The sequence below is a fragment of the Centropristis striata genome, chromosome 3, assembly GCF_030273125.1.
Source record: "Centropristis striata isolate RG_2023a ecotype Rhode Island chromosome 3, C.striata_1.0, whole genome shotgun sequence".
NCBI classification, from domain to species: domain Eukaryota; kingdom Metazoa; phylum Chordata; class Actinopteri; order Perciformes; family Serranidae; genus Centropristis; species Centropristis striata.
In genome coordinates, this window is record NC_081519.1 from 36545723 (window position 1) to 36557562 (window position 11840).

At 39.4% G+C, this 11840-nt stretch overlaps 1 protein-coding gene and 1 non-coding gene across 2 annotated transcripts; one reads left to right on the forward strand and one right to left on the reverse strand.

Moving 5' to 3' along the window:
* The first annotated feature begins 2226 nt into the window (after positions 1-2226).
* LOC131969154 (1,25-dihydroxyvitamin D(3) 24-hydroxylase, mitochondrial) lies at positions 2227-9399 on the forward strand. The gene is made up of 12 exons (XM_059330324.1): positions 2227-2647; positions 2815-3005; positions 3111-3204; positions 3317-3410; positions 3848-3939; positions 4294-4405; positions 5532-5677; positions 6380-6546; positions 7683-7761; positions 8084-8281; positions 8401-8512; positions 8973-9399. Exons 1-11 carry the CDS (start codon positions 2390-2392, stop codon positions 8509-8511), a joined length of 1542 nt encoding a protein of 513 aa, XP_059186307.1. The 5' UTR covers positions 2227-2389; the 3' UTR covers position 8512; positions 8973-9399.
* A 1994-nt stretch (positions 9400-11393) lies between these two features.
* trnat-ugu (transfer RNA threonine (anticodon UGU)) lies at positions 11394-11466 on the reverse strand. Its single transcript has one exon. It is a non-coding gene; the product is annotated as a tRNA-Thr (tRNA).
* Positions 11467-11840: the final 374 nt, after the last annotated feature.

Below are 11840 nucleotides of genomic sequence, written 5' to 3' on the forward strand. Positions count from 1 at the left end.
CAACAGCAGGCCTTTCACCCTGGAGGCCGCTGCTCAGGTCCCGTGTAAAAACAAAAGTCAACGTTGAGTTATTTTAACTTACATACAGAAGTCACATACCTAATATGCTTAACTTGTCTTAGCACAAAGACTATAAACAGGGGGAGAAAGCTAATCTGGCTCCATCCAAAAGTAACACAATGTGCCTCACTGAACCTCTAAAGCTCATTAATCAATACTTTATATCTCATTTGTTTAATCCCTACCAAAACGGATATAGGTCACTGTACGGATTAATCAAACAAAATGGGATTGATTGATGTGTGTGTTACACCTGGAGGGGCTCTCTCTCAAGGTTCAAGGTTGTTGATTTCACCTTAGAGCCTATGATTGAGCACTTTTACAGGGGAACAACACGGGGCCCCTGCACACGTTATATAAGTCATGCCAGCTCTGAGGGGGCGGTGTGTGTGTGTGTGTGTGTGCGTCATGCATGTGTGTGTGTACTTGTACATCTGTCTTTGTGAAAAACACTTTGAGTGTGAGACCAGTTTTTGAAATATGAGGGCATTTTGGCCAGTCCTCAGCTTTGGACAGAATCTTCAGAGGCCCATTTGAGGGTTAAGACTTAGATTTAAAGGTTCAGGTTCAAAATGTTCACTGTTCATAATACAGTTAAGTAATGCACTGTATTATGAACTGTGAACATTTTATAGATAATCCACGTAATTGTGAGCCGGAAGGTGCAGCTTATCAAGACCTTATTAATGATGTTTGTTTTTAGACAACAACCTTTACTTGCCTTAGTAATCAGGACAGGAGCAAAGGTGGAAGTAAGGCGATATAGTATAAAGAAAAAGAAAGTCCACAAAGGGAGAAGGTGGAAGTAGATGGACAGCTTTGTGTCTCCTCCGTTGTTGCTTAAGTTACAAAGTTCTACGTCACCTATGTAACTAACATCAAATAGTTGCATATGGAACAAACCAAAAAGTGACATTGCTACTGGCAAAATGAAGAAAGAAAACTTTCTGAACAACTCTTTTTAGTGTCCAGTATGAACTGAGTTAGTCTGTCGAATGTACAGAGTGCTGATGAATCCCCAGCTCACGATGCCTGCAACAGTGGTGCAGTCTCTCAAAACATAGAGTGGGACAACCAATGAATGAGCCAGAATCATCGTCTCGAACGAGGATGTCAGTGAGTGACTTGAGTCAAGAAAGTGAAATGGAAGTGCCCACTACGTCATGTCAGGTTTTCAGAAGGGCTTGAGGAAGTAGCAAAACATACAAACTTTGGGGCGCCCCAGTAGCACACCTGGTAGAGTGCATACCATAGAGGCCTTGACCTCGTAAGCGGGCGGCCCGGGTTCGAGTCCGACTCGGAGCCCTTTCCCGCATGTCTTCCCCTCTGTCTCCCCCTTTCACACTATCAAATAAAGCCTTGAAAAATGGCCAAAAAATATCTTTTAAAAAAAACCATACAAACTTGATTAAAATATGAATGTTTGGATTTGACACAAGGAATACTACTAGGAAGCTTCAGAATGATATCAATATTAAAAATTAAAAAATTTAATTAAATGAACGTATGGTTTAACCACATGTTTAAAACAGCTGCTGTGTTTGCAACATTATGGTCATGATTCTATTATAGTAAGATTTACAAAGCATTGTGTGTGCATATGATGTCAGGAGGTTAAAGTGTAAAGGTCGGGGTTAACCATTTAGTTATGATGGTCACAGTTAGGGTTGGGGTAAGGGGCTACGGAGTGCATTATATCCAAGAGGGAGTAAAACCATCAACTCCTTTACAGAGCACTTTCATTTATGGGTTTTACAATATTAACCTAATTTTTATATAATTTATTAATATGTGTGTAATTATAATACATATGTTAAAAAGAGAATTGCACTATAAATGCCAATTTAGCCCTCCTTATCCCTCTACAAAGAACACACAAACAAAGCAAACACACACACACACACGCGCGCACACACACACACACACAACCTGCAACCTGTCAAATATTTGCCCACGGTGCAGAAGTGTGGCAGTAGTATTTGCTCTGCCAAAGTTTCGGTTCTTCCAATCGCGGGTCGTTCTGAAACACGGTTCAAGCGAACCGCGTCACCTCCGATGTGGCCTGTGTGTTTATTTATAAAGCGAGGGGGGGCGAGGGCACTTCCTCAGTCTATTCGGGGTCATACGACCCTCCCAACGTGGATAAATGAATGGTGGGCTCGGCGGCCACACCATGCACGACCGGCCCGTGATTGGTTCAGTGCACGGCAGGAATAAACACTCTCAGGGTATATATATTGAGGTGTGACACTTCCAAGAAACGAGAAACCCCCAAGATAAAAAGAACTGCTACTGAACTTTTAGAGGAAAAAACACTAAACATTTGAGGATGAGGGCGCAGATCCAAAAAGTTCCTCAAATTGTTGAGTTTCTAAAGAAGAAGTCTGTCGGGCTGCAGCACTTCAAACCAACATCCTCAGTGTGCGTCCTGGAGGAGAAGGATGCTGTGGAGACTGTGCGCTGCCCTCATGCTGCCTCCAGAGCGCACAGCCTGGACGCGATTCCGGGACCCACCAACTGGCCGCTTGTCGGCAGTCTGGTTCAACTTCTCCGGAAAGGAGGTCTGACAAGACAACATGAGGCACTGGTACAGTAAAACATAACTTTTTCGTTTTTTCTTAGCAAATGCAATCTATTTGTTTTCATCAATAATGTTTGGGAAATTATTTTAAACGAATAAAAAAAGACGTTTTATTTATTAAAATCTAAATGACATTTTGCTGTCTGATTAATGCCTTTTTAAATCTATTTTAGGTTGATTATCATAAGAAATTCGGCAAGATTTTCCGGTTGAAGCTGGGCTCCTTTGAGTCGGTGCACATTGGCGCACCTTGCTTGCTGGAGGCGCTCTATAGGAAGGAGGGAAACTACCCTCAGAGACTGGAGATCAAACCCTGGACAGCATACAGAGACATGAGAGACGAGGCGTACGGGCTCCTCATTCTGTAAGTCGACTCTCCATTTCTCGTTTATCCACACAGAAAGTGTCAATAAGTCGTCAGGACGGAGCTTGAAGTGCATACATTTTTAAACGCCGTATGCTTTTGCAGGGAGGGGAAAGACTGGCAGAGAGTGAGGAGCGCTTTTCAGCAGAAACTCATGAAACCGACTGAGGTGGTGAAGCTTGATCGCAAAATAAATGAGGTAAGATACTTAGGCTACAATTTCGGAGATTGAGATTTATATATGTTCATTTGTGATCGATGGCTGACAGCTTTTTGTTTTGTTTTTTGTTCTTTTCTTTCTGTATATGCAGGTGTTGATGGACTTCGTTAGTAGAATTGGGAAAATAAACGCCAGTGGAAAGATCGATGACTTGTACTTCGAACTGAACAAATGGTCGTTTGAGAGTGAGTTAAACTTTTTTCATTCGGGCTGCAAGTAATTATGTTCATTATCTACTAATCTGCTGATTGTTTTAAGTCATTTTTAATGCATAAATGTGTAAAATTGCAACAAAAAAAGAAGGAAAGTTTTGTTTTCAAATGTCAGAAGTCAGATTACTTTCACCTAAAACGAATAAAAGATTGATCATCAAAATAGTTTATTAATTAACCAAACAATTAATCAGCAATAAAGTTCATTATTTTGTTTGTCCAGCTGCTTGGATGTATCTATAATAACAGTAACATGGACCAAAATCAACTATATATTCATATTTGAACATTTAGCTCATCGGTTTAAAATAGCACAATGAACATGGACTGTCTTCTTGTTAAATACTTTCTGATATATTCATTCAGCTCAGGCTCTGAATCTCACTCTCTGCTTCTTCTTTGTCATTCAGCCATATGCCTGGTCCTCTACGACAAGAGATTTGGTCTCCTGCAGGAGAAAGTCAACGAGGAAGCCATGAACTTCATCACAGCTGTGAAAACAGTAAGAATGCCTCTTGTTTGTTCCACTTTACTGTAAGACAGGACACCTGAGATGATGTGTGATATGCCGAGGCTGAAGAAACATTGTAGTTCATCAGATTCACCCCAGCCTGAGGTCAGCCAGTGATCCAGCGGCTCAGTGTGACTGAAACTCTTACTGTATTTACTGGGATTTACTGGGGCAAACCAATACATCCACAGTCAGGAGGTGATAAGTAAAGGCTCATAAAGGTCTCACAGGGCAGAGGGTGCAAGCAGCAACAGAAGACCTTTAGGAAAGATTGCATCAAGGATTTGGAGTGGATGATGATTAGATTTAACGAGCTGCCTGTCTCCTCTTCCTTGTTCTCTGTAGATGATGAGCACGTTTGGCATGATGATGGTCACACCGGTGGAGCTCCACAAAAGCCTCAACACCAAAACGTGGCAGGACCACACGGCGGCATGGGACCGCATTTTCAGCACAGGTAAAAACACATGAACGCTACATAACAAAAGCACACAGACAGATTACTTTAATTTCACGAAGTTGTGGCACAGTTTGTCTTCACTGCTCCGTGATGTAGAAACCAGTATGAGCTCAGTTCCAGTCAGATGATAGAGAGGAACAGAGGGAGGGTGGGTTTGAACTGAGTGCCCCAGTGTTTTTTGTGTACTTGGCACTCTGGGTAAACGGTAGCCAGAGTCGTAGTAAACCGCATGACCTAAGAGGGAGAAATCTGCCAAATATTTGTAGTAGCAGGAGGAGGGAGAGAGCATAAAGGGAGGGGGGAGAATGATGCTGGTTGTGCTGTAGCTTGTTACAGCCTCTCTCTGATTAGCACACGTTCCTGACAATGGGTGGCGATCTTCACAAGGAAAAAGTAGCCTTTCCATAGGCTGCATCCGAACAGTGAGGCAGTATTATAATTACTTCAGAGTACTTTTAGCAACAGACAGAAAGGGTTGTAAAAATGGAAATGGGTTAGAGGTGTCAAAATAAAATTGTAATGACGATAACTCCTATCTAAAAAAAAAAATGATATATGTTAATAACAAACAAATGATATCTTGAAAATAATCCAGTACCTCTTAAATAATATCTGTAACTTCAAGTTCTCGCTTTGTGATGTACTTGTATTTTGAGTTTAAGTCATTTACGAAAGAAGACACAAAATGCATAATAAACAAAGTAAAAGATTAATCTGACTTTTCCCCAAAAAATTGCCCCACGTTAATGCCGTTCTCCTAAATTGTTTTGGCCACCATAATTTGGAGTGGAGTGGGAAAAAACTGATTGTACAGCCCTAATATGGATAAGTTCCTCAAACAACCCCATTTCAAAAACTGGATGCTCAGTCCTTTAAGCATATGATCAAAGGAACAGAAAGGATCAAACAAGTACAGAAATAGAAAGGCATCACCTGTCATCCATATGATTCAGATCATATGGATGTGATGTTATGCAAGGACGAAAAAGTGGAAATTTGATTTCACACACAGAATGCTGACATAACTTGATCCAGATTGCAAACACTGCAACGCAGGTGGAACTTTCTACTGCAGTCATATTAGTCAATATGTGACATTTCTTACTGCTTTGTGTTTCATCAGCCAAAGTCTACATTGATAAGAAGCTGAAGAGGAATGCGGACAGAGCTCCTGATGACTTAATTGGTGACATCTTACACCAGAGCTGTCTCTCTAAGAAGGAGCTGTACGCTGCCATCACAGAGCTGCAGATTGGAGGAGTTGAGACGGTGAGCAGCATTTTTTACTGCAAATATTCATATTTAATTTACAGGAAATACTTCATCTGTAATAAAGACTGGCAACATTTAGCCTGGCTCGTCCAAATGTGATGTGAATTCTCACCATATAAACCTTTTTCTCTATTGTTGTACTAGCACAAACACTGTAATGTAAAAACGTAAAGGTTGCAGTTTTAAGGCTATGTGCCAGACTATTTCTTTACCTGGAGCAGCGACAAATTTCATCTGTCTCCATCCAAGTGGTGGTAGAACATATTTCCTAATCAGTTGGTGTTGGCACCTATTTTAACCAGTTTTTTTTCCTGTTTATAAAAATCTGCATATATGCACAAACTTTGGTGTAAGAAAAATAGATCACATAGCTGCGGCACACCACCATATGGTTATAAGCAGAGGTTAACCTTTTAAATGTTTTTACCTTTCCCCTATTTTGCTCAGAGAGGGAAAATAAAAAAAAATGTTCAGCCTCTAAAATAAACAGGTGCTGCAGTTACAGTGCTTCAAAAGCGGAAAATGAATGTGGTGTGAATGTAACTGAGGAGCCTTTGAGGGACCCCAAACATTCCTCGGCTCCCTTCAGGACCCCACTGAGGAATGCACTTATAGTAGCAGCCTCACTAAGTGACATCTCCTCTCTGCCTCCCTCTCTTTCTCTCTCTCTCTCTCTCCTGCTGTGTTTATGTTTCTCAGACCGCCAACAGTATGCTGTGGGCTATTTTCAACCTGTCACGTAACCCCGGTGCCCAGCGGAAGTTGCTGGAGGAGATTAGAGCGGTGGTGGCTCCCGACCAGGACCCGTGTGGAGAGCACTTAAAGAGCATGCCCTACCTCAAGGCCTGCCTCAAGGAGTCTATGAGGTACAGTATATCAGGGCGAACCTGGTCTCACAGAAATCCGTGAAATAGCCACGGAATCGCTCAAATTTCTGTGAAACTGACACGGATTTCACTACAATGCAAGTTAAAGACAGTCATATCCCGTGGCCATCCCATTGATATTTTTTCCTATTGGTTTGTTCCAAGTCACGTGACTTTCAAGGTTCCGGCGATCAGAACAAAAAACCTGGCCGACAGTTCTCTCATTTTTAGTGAAAAAATTAATATTTTGACTTTGTTTCTGCATAAAAATGGATTTTGATCACATTTCTAGCGAGAAATATATGTTTTATTTTCTAAATATTCACTCAGTGAATGTACATAATCACTTTGTATGTTGGAATAGCCACGGGATATGACTGTCATTAACTTGCATTGTAGCGAAATCCGTGTCAGTTTCTCGGAAATTTGAGCGATTCCGTGGCTATTCCACGGATTTTGAATTAAACGAAATCTGTGGCTATTTCACGGATTTCTGTGTTGATGTTGATCAGGGCCATGGTGTAGAAATTAGAACAGCTTCATAGAGCTCCTGGCTGCCACTACAGTTACATTGTGAGAAAAGATTAGCAGGCAATAAACTGCAGTGACTTCCAGAAGCAGTGTATGTGTACTATAAAACTGATGGTCAAGTTAAAAACATGTTTTTAGCTGCACATGACATGACATAACATCCACCGATACATTTCTGATCAGACTCACTGGCTGCATCATGATTTTGCTCAGTACCACGGAGATTAGGGGCAAAACTCACACACATGACTGCCTCAAAAACATGAGATACGGAGGTATGAATAGCAACAACCAGTGGTCCCAGCTTAAACCGTATGGTCACGTTCAAATCACTTCCTAACCCCTTCTACGGCCCACTTTCTCCCCTTCTTCTCACGTAGTCACAAGTTATCCAACATGTTATTTAGGGCTTATGCCATAACCACATCTCCCAGGGAATGTACACGGCCCGTGACAGAAGATTATATCTCACATTATCTACCACTGTGAAAAACATTCGAGAGTATGTTTAGCTCCCGTTAAACAGCTTAGATATGTGTGTCATGCTACACTATAGCTTCACAGAGGTCGTATTCCCATGCGCTTTTTTTTTCATATTTTTACAGGTTATCTCCATCAGTCCCGTTCACCAGCAGGACCCTGGACAAAGACACTGTGTTGGGAGATTATGCCATTCCCAAAGGAGTAAGTGGCTTAGTTCTTGTTACCATACACCTGACATGAGCAGATTACATTCTTGTATTAATTTACATTTGACTGTTGTCTTAATGAAGCATGTTGCAAAAGTGTCCAAAGTCTAAATTGAGATACTCTTATAGCATGTACAACTCCACAAACCACATGGCAGGATCAGATTAACAGCAATAGGGCCTTTAACAGACTCTAGTTTTGCAAATTATTGTACTATTTATTTATACTTTCTCTTTAGAAAGTGCTGAAAAATCTGAAAATATATCTATAAAAGTGCAAAACTGATGCTTTAATTGTAATTTTCATTTATTTGCAGACAGTTTTAATGATAAACAGTCATGCACTGGGCTCCAATGAGGAGTATTTTGATGATGGGAAGCAGTTCAAACCTGAGCGCTGGCTGCGGGAGAATAACACCATCAACCCCTTCGCCCACGTTCCCTTCGGCATCGGAAAGAGGATGTGCATCGGCCGGCGGCTGGCGGAGCTGCAGCTACAGCTGGCCATGTGCTGGGTAAGATGAGACAAAGTTAACTTCAGTTTATAGACTCAGTATCAGTCACATTAAAGCTTGTCTCAGTCACTTGACTCTCTTGAACTGATCTAATCCAACACTGCTTGTGTTTCTTACAGTTGGTCAGAGACTATGAGATCGTTGCAACAGATAATGAGCCACTCGACGTTATCCATTCAGGACTTTTGGTGCCCAACAGAGAGCTTCCTGTTGCCTTCATCAAGAGATGAAGTGAGTAGATTAGCTATTTTATTTCCATTTTTGTGCACCATGAATCAGTAGATCAGTATAGCTTTTAAATCTCCACCTGAGCTCAGTGGTCAATGACTGTTAGCCTAATACTAACTAACATCCTAGTATGGAATTTAAGATGCAGCCTAACCAGCAGAAACTCCAGCCAAGTCATGAAGTTTAAAATAAAATTTGGTACAGCCGTATCAGACAATATAATTTAAAGTGAGCTACTGCTGGAGACATTGGACAGGGTAGCTGTTTCCCCCCCATTTCCAGGTTAACTAGATGCTGGCTATAGCTTTCAATCTTCTTATATTACTCTCCACCAGAGACAGAATAAGTGTATCTCCCAAAAGTTTCTTTAATCTGGTTTACTCATTCACTGTACCTACTAAAGGACATTAGCACTGTAGCACTCACATGTAATAATTATTTCTTCTTTTCCCTCACCCCTCAGGCTCCATATTCAACTCTTGTGGACGTTGTGTCAGAAAGATAATGGTCCTGTGACTCCCTGTATTGCTGCTCTGTAAATAGCAAAAAGTCAGAAATTATTTACATATAATCATGCCATAAATACCTCAAACTTATTTAAAAGTATTACTTGTGACTGATAAGGACTGACCAAAATACTAGTTGTTGTTGTTGTTGTTGTTGTACAAAATGAATGCTGTGCCATGGCAGCTGTGTATGTAAATGTCTAACTATAATGTTTTGCTTTTCCTTGTTTATTAACTTATATATATATATATATTTATATATATATGGGTCACGCATATGTTTATTTTTCATTGTGTATATAAAGTGCTGTTACAATATAGTAATATTGTACAATATGATATGTAGAGAAATATTTTATTCACTAAAAATAAATAAATAAACGTTTTAAAGCCACAACTGTGTTCATTGTTTTTTCAACTGGTACATTGCCAAGACTTGGTACTATGTTTGGTTTATTTGGAGTCTTTACAGTTTGAGTACCAAAGCTAAATAAAATATTTGAAAAGCTTTGTTAGTTTTACTACCTAAGTATGTGTTCATGTTTGTGTTCTCTTTATTATAAAAGCTCTGTTTTCTCTAGAGTTTGGTTTTAAGCCTAAATCAAATTATTACAGACTAATTCTAGTTAATCTTTACATCAAATAAATCTAAATCCTTCTTAGATTATGGTCTTATGATATGTACTGTGATGTGCAGATCCCCAATGTTGGCTTGTGACTCCTTAAAATGAGGAGATGTTTACGTGTGGCTTTCTCCTCACAAGTTCTGGCCTCAGTGTCGACTTTTTTGTTTTTTTCCCCTCAAACTGCTTCATTTGAAGGAATTTTAGAGGCCCAAGGAGCAAAGTATCAGGTTTTTACAAGAGAAAAAAAAGTATTTCTTTGGAAAAGTAGTAGAAAAGTACTTATACAACCTCACTTCAAAAAAAGCCAATACCTTTGTACTAAACTACGCATGAAAGGCATTTACTTCTAATGTATTAAAGTGTGAAATTGCTAGTTCCACGTTACTTAGAATGGAGAGAGACAACACCCTTGTGCATACAAACATCAAGTTTTCCCCTTTCAGTTTCATATCGTAGAAAGTCATAGTACAAGTGTGTTTATATATATAAATCTACAAACCATACCACCATATAACTATAACTGAGCTATAGAGCCTGCTAATCATAGCTGATATGACAACAATTCTTTTTTATATCATGATCATACAATGGAACAAGGTTGTGATGAACTTTATTTTTCATGAGGACAATAGGTGATATTAAAAATGACTGCTCAATAACCTTACATCCACCGTTTGATAATAAAAGTCTTAAAGATGATATATAAGGAGATATGCTATGTAATGTTTGTGGATCGATGTGAGTTGTTTCAGGCCTAGACATTAAAGTATTTTTCAAACCTTATCTAAGGTTTATAATCAGTGGGGGTCAATGGTGATACAGATCTAATCCTACAATCTCAAAATCATGTTACACAATATAACTTTTCTTTACCGGTATGTATAATGATGTTATGTTATTTATGTTACAAAAGAGGTTAGGAGCTTATACGTCATGTTACTGTATTTAGAATGAAAAGAATGGACAAACAGAAAGGGAATTGTAAAAGTTTTGACATACTTTTTCCTTTGCTCTTGGACAATTCATATACTTTAAACATTAAAATGTACACCAAGAGAGACAACAATCGCTGCATGTGAAACAGTATATGGACCAACATTATAAAATCGTTATATATGACCATTTACTAATAACTTTTTGGGCAGAACATGCTTTTTTACTTTTGATACTTTAAAAAAAACAAAATTTTTCTGATAATATTTCTGTACTACTGTACTGTACATAGTGGTACTTGTACTTTTACTCAAGTAAAGGGCCGGTACTTAAACAACCGGTCTACCTCAGTCTGAAGGACAAGGTACGCTCGTTTAAGGACAGCCTGAAGAGATTAGAAACACCACTTATCAGTTTCTCGCATTGGTTGTCCTGACATCCCCTCCCTTGCAATTTCACACGACCTCCCACCTTGATGCATGCTACTCACATGACTGCTGTGAGACCTAAAGCCTCACGTGACCTCAGGTGACATCAACACGTGAACCAGTCAGAAGAGGTTAAGACGCCTCTTGAATGAAAGTCAAATCAAAATTATTTAAGATTATAAAAAAGAACTATCTAACATGATTCTTTAAAACTTATTTCAACCAGAAGTAGTAGTGCTTGTGATAGCTTTTCAAACTGAGAAGTATAAATGGCACAGAGTAACACTGGGCAATTGTCAACTTCGCAGCTACGACTTTGGTTCTGTTAACTTAATTCCATTCAGCTAAACTGTACTTAACAAAGTACTGTCAAATTAAATGAACACAATCCAGGCCCTAGTGAGGATCGAACTCACGACCCCTGGTTTACAAGACCAGTGCTCTAACCACTGAGCTATAGAGCCAGAGATACTTCCTGCACAGCCTCATTCGCAAGTATTCAGTGGTAATGCCAGTGCTGGAAGCTTCAGATGAAGTTGTCAATATGGTGGAATGTAAGTATACTATACAGCCATTTAATGGCTGAACTGAATTGTTGTTATATTTTGTTTTTCTTACAGTATTGTGGAAAGTACTAAAAGAGACTCTTCAATCACCTAATGGGGTCAAGATCGAGATCTCAGTGACATATATAAAAAGTAAATCAATCAATCTATCAATCTATCTATCTATCTATCTATGTGATATGTAGTCAGTTACTACTGACTACATAACACAAGAGGTGAGCAAGAAAAAATATATAAAGCATATTTATTGATAATAAACTTACCTTTAAATA

Coding starts and splice junctions, on each gene's coding strand:
- LOC131969154 (XM_059330324.1), top strand. CDS start 2,390: ATGAGGGCGCAGATCCAAAAAGTTCCTCAAATTGTTGAGTTTCTAAAG. Junction 3,411..3,847: donor GAACAAATGGTCGTTTGAGA/GTGAGTTAAACT, acceptor TTTGTCATTCAG/CCATATGCCTGGTCCTCTAC. Junction 7,762..8,083: donor ATTATGCCATTCCCAAAGGA/GTAAGTGGCTTA, acceptor ATTTATTTGCAG/ACAGTTTTAATGATAAACAG.